General features: G+C 48.0%; 1 protein-coding gene across 1 annotated transcript in view; it reads right to left on the bottom strand.

Moving 5' to 3' along the window:
* The window catches only part of CHRDL2 (chordin like 2), a 60,768-nt gene extending 51,695 nt beyond the window's left edge, over positions 1 to 9,073 (bottom strand). Inside the window, exon 1 of the mRNA XM_074942889.1 lies at positions 8,992 to 9,073. Coding sequence (XP_074798990.1) covers positions 8,992 to 9,073 — 82 coding nt within the window. The remainder of the gene's footprint in view (positions 1 to 8,991) is intronic.
* Between the last annotated feature and the right edge of the window lie 2,955 nt (positions 9,074 to 12,028).

Here is a 12,028-nt window from a genome sequence, read left to right on the forward strand (position 1 = left end):
GTATTAGCCGGAGTGCTGTAAGCAAGGCACAAGAAGCAATTCTTTAATTCTACTCAGCACTGATAAGGCCTCAACTGGAGTATTGTGCTCAGTTCTGGGCACCACATTTCAGGAAAGATGTGGACAAATCGGAGAAAGTCCAGAGAAGAACAGCAAAAATGATTAAAGGTCTAGAAAACATGACCTACAAGGAAAGACTGAATAATTGGGTTTGTTTAGGCTGGAGAAGAGAAGACTGAGGTGGCACATGATAACAGTCTTCAAGTAGGTAAAAGATTGTTATGAAGAGGAGGGAGATAAATTGTTCTCCTTAACCACTGAGGACAGGATAAGAAGCAATGGGCTTAAATTGCAGCAAGGGAGACTTAGGTTAGGCAATAGAAAAATCTTCCTAACTGGCAGGGTGGTTAAGCACCGGGACAAATTGCCTAGGGAGGTTGTGGAATCTCCATCACTGGATGTTTTTAAGAACAGGTTGGACAAATGCCTGTCAGGGAGGGTCTAGATAATACTTAGTTTTGCCTCAGTACAGGGGACTGAATTTATGACCTATCGAGGTCCCTTCCAGTCCTACATTTCTGCGAGTCAGACCCTAAACATTTTGTAGTGTCAGGATCCAGCTAATGCTGGGGCAGCAATCCAACAATCCTACATAATGGACCAGATCTTCAGCTAGTGTAAATGGCATAGCTCCATTGATTTCAACGGATCTTCATCAGTTTACATCAGCTCAGGCTATGACGCAAAGCATGTACAATGCAGTGCATCCATTTCCAATGCTGCTTCTGTATCCAGCGAGTTCTGGACTGGGCCAGCCAAATGAAAGAGACTGTCTAAGAATGTGCATTTATTGGTAAGCTTGTCTGTCACTGTAGCAAGTGCTGAGTTGACAGTGGCATGGTTGGACTGAAAGTCCTTAGACACGGCCAGGCGGTTAGGGGAGAGGCCTGTTGGGCAGGTTCCCAAGCCCACATGTGTGCGTAGCTGTTATTGAAACATAATGTTATGGCTATAAAAAGAGTCAACCTACTCAGGGTGAGCTATGTTTTCATTTTACTTCTGTCGGGGCATATTAAATGATCAAGGATAAAATTTACTGAAGGTCCACGTCACCCACACATACACGCACAACCCCTTGATTCTGGTTCCTCCAAACACGAGCAAGGGGATTGGCTGGGACACATGAAATTCTATATTACACTCCCAGCCCCTCCTGTATCAGATTGCGGAGAAGTCTCGTGCTCACTCGCAGGTAAGTGGGCCTGAGTCTCCTCTCACTCCAGGGTCACGTTGGTGTGACCCTGTGGGGTTACCCCAGGGTGAGGGAGAGGATAACTGGGCTCACTAAACCCATCATCTACACAAGGGGCACCAAAAGAACAGACTTTTTTCTTGCTCTTGCAAAGGGATTAGACCTATCAGAATACAAGGGAGCTCCTGACTTGGGAGGGGGAGCCCTTCTTAGCCAACAGACCCGTAAATTCTACATGGAGATCAGCTCTTCCCTCTTCCATTCATGTGGCTGAAAATGTTTCACTGGGCAGCTGTTCCCCCCATCACCCATGTCCAAAATATCCCACGGGATTACCCCACCTCCACCCCCAACTTCTGAAATAGAATGTAGTAATAATCTCTTACATTTTTCTTGTCCCTGTTCATCCTGAAGTGCTTTACAATCTATTGTAGCTACAAGGTTCATTTTCCCCACCACATGCAGCCACTTCTGGAGAGAATCACAGCAGCCTTTAAACAGTGGGCAGCTACCCCACACTAATGTGTAGCTGAGGGACTGAAGAAAAATACTGTATCCAATGGAAAAGAGATGGGGAATTTTAGGTAAGCAGGCTATTAGAATTTAGCTGGGGTTCATACTCTTGTGAAAAGTGCTATGGAATCTCTAAGGACCATAAAATTAATGTTTCATCTGAAATCAATGGAGTTCAGCGGCAATACGCTGGGGCAAACCCAGAGTAACTGTGAACCAGATCCTGCTCCCGTTAAAATCAATGGACGCATTTCAACTGACTGCACTGGATCGGGCCTTATATTCATGTATATTTCAATATTCACAAAGAATCCATCCTCCTCTGGGCCTTTTCAGGCTTTTGTGTCAATCCTTGTTATGCCCATAGATTGTAGATTCATGTAGATTTCAGATTAGGGTACAAATGAGCAGGGGTTTAGTTGCCATAGGCTTTGATCAGGGTCCTGCCCCTCACCAGCTAACCTTGTTCTGCATGTGTGTTAATCAGCATCAGTGTTTCAAGCACAGTTGTAAATAAAAAGTAAAAAATGACACCTGGTACAGAAAGTCCAGGAGCTGATCTGGCAGCCCTGTGTTTACGGAGGGCTTCGAAGGAAGAGTATAGAAAAAGCTGTGAAAGGGACTTGTTAAAATAGGAGGGGTTCTTGGCCTGTTGCATCTTAGCCACTCTTGTATCAGTGCTGACTTCTACACGTGCACCAAGTCCTGGTGCTAAACAGCACCATCGGGCTTCTAGGGGGTTGTAGCTACTGCACATACATGGAAATAATTTCCCTTTGCACTTGTACACAGCACATCTCATTTGAGGATCTCATAGCACGTTAATGAGTCCTCATGACCTGCTCCCCACCAGACGTGGAGGTGTTAGTGTAAAGTGAAATCTTCTTAACTGGAACACTCCTTGGACAGCCCCATTAAAGGGTCATTCCCAGCTGATGGCCTAACCTGGTATGCAAGGCAGTCATTGGGAGTTTTGTTGTTGACTTTAATGGAAGCTGGATCAGGTCTAATGGAAAGGGGTCTCTAAAAAAAACATGTCAAGATGACTTCAAGGCTCACTGGTCAAATAATTGTTTCTGGATTCTCCAGTTACACTGATGTTTCCCTCTACATTAGCAAAGTGCATGCGACCACAGTCACATTCTTGTTGAGTTCATGGCCTCAATGATATCCCAGGGCAGTGGGTTCCACAGGTTGATTGTGCATTGTGTCAAACAGTACATCCTTTTATCAGATTTCAGTGTGTTGACTTTTAATTTCACTGGGTGCCTCCTTGTTTTTGTGGATTGAGGAAGGATAAATCCGTGTTCCTCATTGACCTCCGCTAGACCAGACATCAGGAGCAGCGGAAGCACCCTAAAAGGGGGGAGGCACAGGCACCCGAACCATGGCCCCGCCCCCTGTGCCATGCCCCCAAGGCCCCGCCCCCACACCACCCGTTTCCCCCAAGCACCTGCCCTCCCGCTACCCATTCCCCCAAGACCCTGCCCTTGCACTGCCCATTTTCCCCAAGCCCCCGCCCTCACACCACCCCTTCATGCAAGACCCCACCCCCGCACTACCTCTCCCTCCCAAGACCCTGTCCCCCACTCACCACCCCCTCCCCGTGTCGCTCGCCCTTACGGCGGGTAAAAAGTGACGAAGCCATGGCCCTTGATGCCCCTGCCAGGATTACAGTAGCATTTAGAAGCCCCAGCAGAGTTCCAGGCCCTGCTGTGCTAAGCGCGCTGTACAAACACACCGTAACACACAGTCCCTGCCCGGCAGACCTTACAATGTAACTAGACAAGACAAAGGGAAACAGAGGGGAAGTAACTTACTCAGGGTCACCCTGCAGGTCTGGGACAGAGTCGACAGTACAACCTGCTAACTCCCAGCCTAGCACCTTGTCACTGGACCACTCTGCCTCTCTGATTTCATATACCTCTTTCACATCAGCTTTTATTTATCTCCTTGGTATTCTGAACTGCCCTAAACATTACTGCCTCTCCCCCGGGGGGACTCTTTCCATGTCTTTTATTGCTTTTCACTGGACCATATCTAGGTTTGCTACGTGTTCCATTAAAGACTTGTGCCAGCACAGATTAACATTCTTGCGCCAGGCCATAGTTAACCACAGTGGTGTGAGCAATACTTCGATGACAATGCGCGTGGACATGTGATCTTGTCAGTTCTGATAGTTTGGCCTGGATCTGTACCAACCGGAAGATGACTAAAGAAACCCAGAGCACTGCAGGAAGCAATGCTAGAGTTTGATTAGTTGGTCCGTTCCTCCTTGAGTCAACACTGAAGCAATAACCCGGCAGGGTGTTAGGGGGCACTGTGTTTCTGGGGAGGTGTCACCCTTCAAAGGAGGACTAAAACTGTGATCGTGACCACATGAGGCCATTATAAATCTCGTGGCACTTTCTGTAACAACACGGATACAAATCCTCGTGGCCTGCGCTAACTTCATAGAATCACAGAAGATCAGGGTTGGAAGGGACCTCAGGAGGTCATCTAGTCCAACCCCCTGCTCAAAGCAGGACCCAATCCCCAACTAAAACTTCTCTGCAGGTAACTGCATTCTGCTCAGATGCTGGTCCTCATTTCTAATGAATAAGTTACTCCGCACCTCTTGCCTTAAACAGCTGTGCACTGTTTGTGATGTATTGATAAATAATTACCATGCTTGAACCCCGTTTCAGTAATCTGAGCGCTCACCATCTGGAATGCCTTCCGTCAACCTGCAGTGTCTATCATGGGGCTTTGGTTGCCTTCATTAGTCTCTCGGGATTTTTCACACCCTGAGCCACATAGCTAGGTCAACCTACATTTGAGGTGTAGCCCAGGCTAAGGGCACGTCTACACTTAGAGCCAGAGGTGTAAATTCCAGCTGGAGAAGCTAGTTCTGACTGATTTATGACCTCAGAGGCAGGCTACCCCAACTAGGTACCCCTCTGAAATCCTAGCTACATCCGCAGGGCAGCCAGCCCCTCCCACCTCTGCAGTGACACTCTGTAGTGCAATAGGAAATTGCACCCACTTGGCCTGAGTCCCAGGCCAGCACCCTAACGCCTGGCCCATCCCTCCCGTTCTGTACACATCCCCAGGCTATTTGTGCAAACTCTGAGGGGTCTCATTTCCCACTACAAACCTCCATTCCAGTGATCTAATATTTCCCAGTTTGGAGAAATCTACAAATCCCAGCGCAAGGAGCCACAGACATGCTCCCTCTGATTGAGCACGCGCACTAAAAATGGGTCTCTGCAAGACCAGTTTCCACCAGGATCTTTGTAGAGTCGCTAACTAATAACCGTATGTATTTGACTGATTTTGTTATTATTGGGTTTGTGCTAGCGTGGAGTTTACATTATATAAGGGGGTGCAATGCTTTGGGCTGGGCTCTTAAATCATCACGCTAACAGCCTGACCCGCCACCCTTACACTGAGTAATACCTCACTTTTCATACCATCCCATTGTTCTAGATCATCCCAGCTAGATCCATGCACTGATCCTCCTTCCTTCATGGGGAATCGATCTAGCTAAGGTGCTTATATGGCCCCCAACACTGCAGTATCTGAGCCCGTCTCAATCTTCAGTGTATTTATCCTCCCACCAGCACCCCTGTGAGGCAGGGCAATGTTGTTCTCCACATTGTACAGATAAGGAACTGAGAGGCTAAGTGACACAATCTGTGGCAGGTCAGGGACTTGATGCCTGGTCACCTGGATCCCAGACTAGTGCCTTAACCACTGGACCATCCCTCCTCTCAGAAGAGGGGCTCAGGGACTCCAATGCACTGTACCCACACTCAGAGACCTCTCTGTGCTGTCTGAGATCCTTACTGGAGAGGAGATGGAGTCAGGGTGGGCCTGGAAGCAGGGGGTGGGCCAGGGACAGGATTCGCAGAGGATGTGCTCTGTCCACATTCCAACCCCACGGATCTACACTCTGAAGTTAATAAACTGCCAGGTTTGCTCTGGATCCCACTGCGGATCCTGGAGAGCTGCTGCAGCCAGAGGGATAATCACCAGTAGCAAAGCTCCAGTAGTGCCGAATTGGTGGGGTGGGGGCCAGGAGGGGACAAAGCTGCTGCAGAGGTACAAGGCTTCATGCAGATCCCAGGGGCAGCTTTTCCGCAGGGGAGCAAATCTCTACTACCCCATGAGAGGATGATTCAGGGAAATCTCAGCTAGGAAATTCCCATGTAGGCTTCCTCCTAATAATCCCCTCCGACCGCTTTTCCCCCGGGAGGGAACAATCTAAGCCACCGATTTAACTGGGATAAGGGTGGCAGAATCTGGACCTACACGAGTGAATCCACAGCACACATAGCCACAGTAAGGTCTGGCACACACAGGGTGTCTATATGCTCAGACTAAAATCTACCTGCCTCTGCTGCCACTGAATCACTTTTGAAGCCCTTGGCTAGAACAACATCTAACCCTTTGGAACTTGCTCGCTGCCCGACAGCTGAAAGCAGACAAGTTAACAGGTGCAGGAGCTGGAGTAGCCGCTGTCTAGCTGCGTATAAGAGAGACCTCTTCTGGTCGAAGAGGGGAGAGTTATGTCTACAGTCAGCCCTGCTTTCTTTTAGCTCACCAGCTAAAGGCTCCTACTTCTACCTTTTAAGATCCCCAGCTAGCATCGCCCCTCCATCTTCCCAGCCCTGTTAAATCATTGCTCCCTGGACAGCCCTCAGCTGAGTTAGCACTGATCTCAGAGATGTAGTTTTGAATTGCCATGTGCCTTGCAAAATCAGCTGTAAAGCATGTGTGAAGTGGCTCAGCTGATTTGAGCAACATCTATGCACACAACTCAGATCAGGATTAAGCCCTAACACTTTTATGTGCTGGGGAATAAGAAGACGAAGAAGCAGATGACGCCTTAAACTTTGGCCACAACACTCTATTGTTTCAATATGATAAACTGCATTACCCGTAGTTTACCAGTTTCCAAATCGCATGTTGGGATGTTATTGCATCCGGTGAATAAAAACCAGTGAATGAAATAATCTCCTGACTCCCTAGCCAGAAACATCCCCTACCAGCAATATAGCCTGTCTCACCGAAACTCAGAGGTAAAGCGAGGAGCTGCTGGGGTTGGAGGATAGGGCTTTCCCATGTCAGTGAACCAGATGCCAGAGAAGGAACTCCTGCATCATGGCCAGCAGAAAGATGTCCATGCTTATGTCCCACTGCAAAACAACCTCCCTGATGGGTTTATGAAGGCACAAAATAGGCTTGCTGTATAGCATGAGCAGAGAGGAAAGGTGAAGAGAGCAGACTAGAAAAAGAAGCCACCCATGCCCTTGTTCTTAAATCAGGTTGTTAATAGTGAAGGACAGCCAGGCAATTGACCAGGCTGAGATATATACTTCCAGTCGGAACTATTGCTCCGAAAAAATATCTTCCTTGGGGGAGTTGGTGGGAACAGGAAGTTCTGCAAGGTAAGTAACAGATCGTATATGTGCCTGGTACCATTGTTTCTAAAGGATATTCCCCAGTCAGTGGAAATCTGCAGCTCCTACCTGCCACTGAGAAGCAAGAACAAGGTAGGGATTGCCAGACTGGATCAGTTCCGAGCTCTAGCTAGACCAGATTCTGCCTCTGACAATGGCCAGCACCTGATGCGTCGGAGGAAGGTGCAAGAAACCCCACAGTGAGCAGATGGGGGAGAACCTGCCTCCCATGAAAATCTCATCCTAATCCCTAATAGGTAGGGAATGTCTTAAACCCTGAAGCATGGGGCTTCAAATCCCTTCCCAAGCCCTTTGGTTAGTATCAACTATCACAATACTAGGAATTGGTTCTGTTAGTGATACTTTTGCCTTCTGATTAGCTCTGTCAGAAAGCGGAACGATTCTCAGTTATCTGGGCTTGCCTTGGAAAACTTTTCTTACAGCCCTGTATCTGCCATGAGAGGAAGACCCAGGCATGGAGGATATTCAGCATAAACAGCGAGGGTGAGCATGAGGCTATTGCTAGGGGAGATATCGGAAACGCTTGCAGGTGGACAAGAAGCATGTGGGTTCTCAAAACAAGACCGTCTAGAAAAGGAGCATCCATAGCTCACTGCACTTAAAGAGAGCCTGCACTGTACTCACTTCGGACGGGAGGGAGAGAGAAGAAATTATAAACAAAAGCTTTACTGGTAACAACTCCCTTAGAAGCTAGGCAGAAGAGCATGCATCCACACTAGTTTTCAATGCAAATACTTCTATCTGTTTATTAACAAACCTTTCCACTTTGTTAGCACTTCTGTTATAATCACTGATGACTGCATGCAAGGCACTTTATGGACAAGTATGAAGCCAATACCCTAAAGACAGGATCTCTAGGCATTTTAGAGACTGTAATGACTTATACCTCAAACACTGAACACCACAGTGTTATTGGCCCCATTTTACATATGGGGAAACAGAGGGGTTAAGAGACTTGCCCAAGGCCACACACAGCAAGCCTGTGGCAGTGCTGGGAATAGAGGTCAGATCTCCTGCACTCTAGGAATGCAATCTAATCAGAAGAGCATCTTTTTTTCTCTGTACCTGCAAGGACAAGCCTCCCAGCGTCAATCCATTGAAACACCGGGCTCTGAGTTCCTTACTACAGACTTGCCACAAGCAGGGCTGCTGTGGCATTGCTCGTTTCTCTTTGGAACACCACCGGTGCAAAAAGCAGATTGCTCAAAAATCATAACTCCCCGCACCTGAGAGTCTCTTCTGGGGCAAGAAGTTCACTGACATGTTACTGACACTGCATTCTGTCACCTGAGTACGGATGTCTGGTTAGTATGATCCGGAGCATCAATCAGTAGCTTGTGCTCTTTAAGGCAAAGCTGACTCTAGCAACTGAGCTGTTCACAACCTCGTGACTCAGGTTCTGATCTCAGCTACACCAGTGGAAAGCAGCACTAGAGCCAGTGAAGAGAATTTACACAGGTGGGACCCAGGTTAGAATCTGACCCTATGTTTTCATACCTGGTACCCACTGCTGTCAGCATAAGGGAGACCACATGCTAGCAATACATGCATCTCTGCACTTATTCCTGCCAAATGCAGCCTTTCCTAATTATCATTAATTATCCATTATGATCATTCCTTCCAGACACAGAATCTCTTGAGGAAAAATTCCCCAGCAGACAACTGCACAGTCCTGGTCCCCATCATTCAATTCCTTCCCTCCCCTACTTCTCATCCTTAATCATTCCTTTATATCTTATTTTTTAATCGCTCTTTACTTACGAGCTCTGGCTTCAATCTCAGAGGCAATAAAAAGCAGCAAAAATCCCAGGAAAAAGGAAAGCTCTCTGATTTCAGGAATCATTCTTCCTTTCAAGGGGAGGAGGGGGGGGGAAACCAAAATCCCAAACACTTTCTTTGCAGAGCGCTTAAAAAGGACTCAATATCCAAAAAGCTACTTAAGAGCAGCAGCAAGCAGCCACAGAGTCAGCATATGAGACACACGCACGACACAGCTAATTCCTTCTTTACACAGAGCTCCCGCCAGCAGTTTGTTTTAGTCTCATCAAAGGCGCCTCCTTTGGGGGAAAGCGAGGAACTCTGTTAGTTGTTATTTAAAAAGAAAAAAAAACAGCACTTTTTATTTTTTTTATTCCCCCCCCCCTTTTTTTTAAGTTTTGTAAAATTCCTCTGCTTCTTGGCTGCACTAGGGGAGGGGCTTCAGTGAGGAGGATTTGGAAAGAGTGGAAACATATTAACCCCTCCCTGTCTGCAGCCTTCCCAGGAATATTCTCTCCCCCCGCCCCCCCAACCCCATCATGGTGAATAACATTCCTTGGATTTTTTCCCCCACCCTGCAGTTTTCTCCCTTCCCCCCAAATACCTTATCCCTTCTGTAGAAAAAAAAACATACTGAGGGATTCTTACAACACATCAAAGGCTGTATCGTCAGTTTCACATCTGATATGTCCCCAGTCGGGGAAACATATCCTGCTCCCAGGGTATGTCTTCACTGCACTTTACCCAAGTCCAGGCAGCCAGGTGAGCCAACCCTGGGTGTGAATGTCCACCCTGCTAAGTCAAGCTCAGGTCATAGCCATGTAGCTGCGTCCACGCTGGTGCTGCATTAACCTGGGTCAGGTACTAGGATTTCTGAGGCATAGCCCATGGTTCTTAGTGCTGCATAGAGCTGTCCCGTCTTTTGTGGGAGAACTTGTCTGTCTTTCCCAGGCCCTTGTGCGGAAGTGTTCTTAGCCTGCCAACACAGCAAACTAAAGTACTTGTGGCTCAAAGATTCAAAGCCAGAAGGGACCATTAACACTATCTAGTCTGATGTTCAAAGCCAGACAGGACCATTCTGGCTATCTAGTCTATCATAGGCCACAATTTTACCCACTAGCTCCTGTATCGAGCCCAAAGATTCTGGTTGAGCTAGAGCATATTGTTATGGTGGAGGTTGGGCAATCACAATAAGCGCCGACTTCCCCTCTGCCCGGTGGGTGCTCGACCCGCCCTGCCCCTGGCCCCGCCCCTGCACCGCCTCTTCTCCACCTCCTCCCCTGAGCATGTCGCATCCCTGCTCCTCCCCCTCCCTCCCGGAGAGTCCTAAGCACCGCCAAACAGCTGTTAGGCGGCGGGGGGCGGGAAGGGCTGGGAGGAGCAGGGATGCAGTGCGCTTGAGGGGGGGAGGAGGCAAGAAGAGGGGAGCTTGGCTGCTGGTGGGTGCGGAGCACCTGCTAATTTTTCCCAGTGGGTGCTCCAGCCCTGGAGCGCCCATGGTGTTGGCACCTATGGCAATCACACCACCACCTTGTTGGAACTGCTGAGCAGGATAGCTGCCTTCCATTCACGCTAAATGCGGGAGCAATTAAATGCCTGTTTGTTTAGTGATAGCTGAAACAATGCAAAACCACTGCCCACGGACTAGACCACATGTAAACCAGGGCAATGGCTGAGCCATGCTGTCCAAGTGTTTTCCTGGGGGTCTGTTAACAAATGATGGGATGGAGGATTGATTTAATTACAACTGTGTGATTGTGCATGTGAGAGAGAAGCAGCAGAAATCCAAGGGGACAGCCAGAACAAGCATAGGAAATGGAGTCTAAGAAAAAGCCTAGAGAGAAAGAGAACTTTTTGGGTGGAGTGCTGGCTGAAAGAGGCTTGGAACTGTGAGCAAAGAAACTGTCTCCTGCTGTTTGATTCCTATTGTGCTCAGGGAAACAAAACTTTGTACATTCTTTGTAAATATTCAGGATTTCATCAAAGAAATACCTGACTCCATCATCAGTTTCTCCACTTCACTGAAATAACCTGCAAGACTCCTAATATTGGCTAAACACTCAGGTCAAAAGAGGTAATATCTTTTAGAAAGACATCCAGTCATGCTTTAAACACTTCAGGTGATGGAAGTGATTGTATGAAAATACACCATATCTCTAGGTAAGTTGTTCCAATGGTTAATTACCTTTGCTTAAAATAATGCTCCTTATTTCTAGTCTGATTTTGTCTAGCTTCAGCTTATAGAATCATAGAATCATAGAATATCAGGGTTGGAAGGGACCTCAGGAGATCATCTAGTCCAGTGGTTCTCAAAGCCGGTCCGCTGCTTGTTCAGGGAAAGCCCCTGGCGCGCCAGACCGGTTTGTTTTTTTACCTGCCGCGTCCGCAGGTTCGCCCGATCGCGGCTCCCACTGGCCACGGTTTGCCGCTTCAGGCCAATGGGGGCTGTGGGAAGGGCGACCAGCATGTCCCTTGACCTGTGCCGCTTCCTGCAGCCCCCACTGGCCTGGAGCGGTGAACTGCGGCCAGTGGGAGCCGCGATCGGCAGAACCTGCGGACGCGGCAGGTAAACAAACTGGTCTGGCGCGCCAGGGGCTTTCCCTGAACAAGCGGCGGACCGGCTTTGAGAACCACTGATGTAGTCCAACCCCCTGCTCAAAGCAGGACCAATCCCCAACTAAATCACCCCTGCCAGGGCTTTGTCAAGCCTGATCTTAAAAACTTCAAAGGAAGAAGATTCCACCACCTCCCTAGGTAACGCACTGGATCTTCTTATGCATTTGTCTGCTAGATTAAGGAGCCCTTAAATCATTTTTGTAGGTCTTTTCTGAACCCTCTCCAACTTTTCAATAGCCTTTCTGAAGTACAGACACCAGAAATCCAGTATTACATTAATAGTCTTATTAATGCCATATACCAAGGTAATACCACCTCCTTAACCTTACTCGATATTCTCTTGCTTATATATCCAAAGATAGCAAGATAGCATTCGCCATCTTCAAAACACCATTGCACTGGGAGTTCATGTTCAGTTGGTTAT

This window comes from Natator depressus, chromosome 1 (assembly GCF_965152275.1).
Source record: "Natator depressus isolate rNatDep1 chromosome 1, rNatDep2.hap1, whole genome shotgun sequence".
Taxonomy (NCBI): Eukaryota; Metazoa; Chordata; order Testudines; family Cheloniidae; genus Natator; species Natator depressus.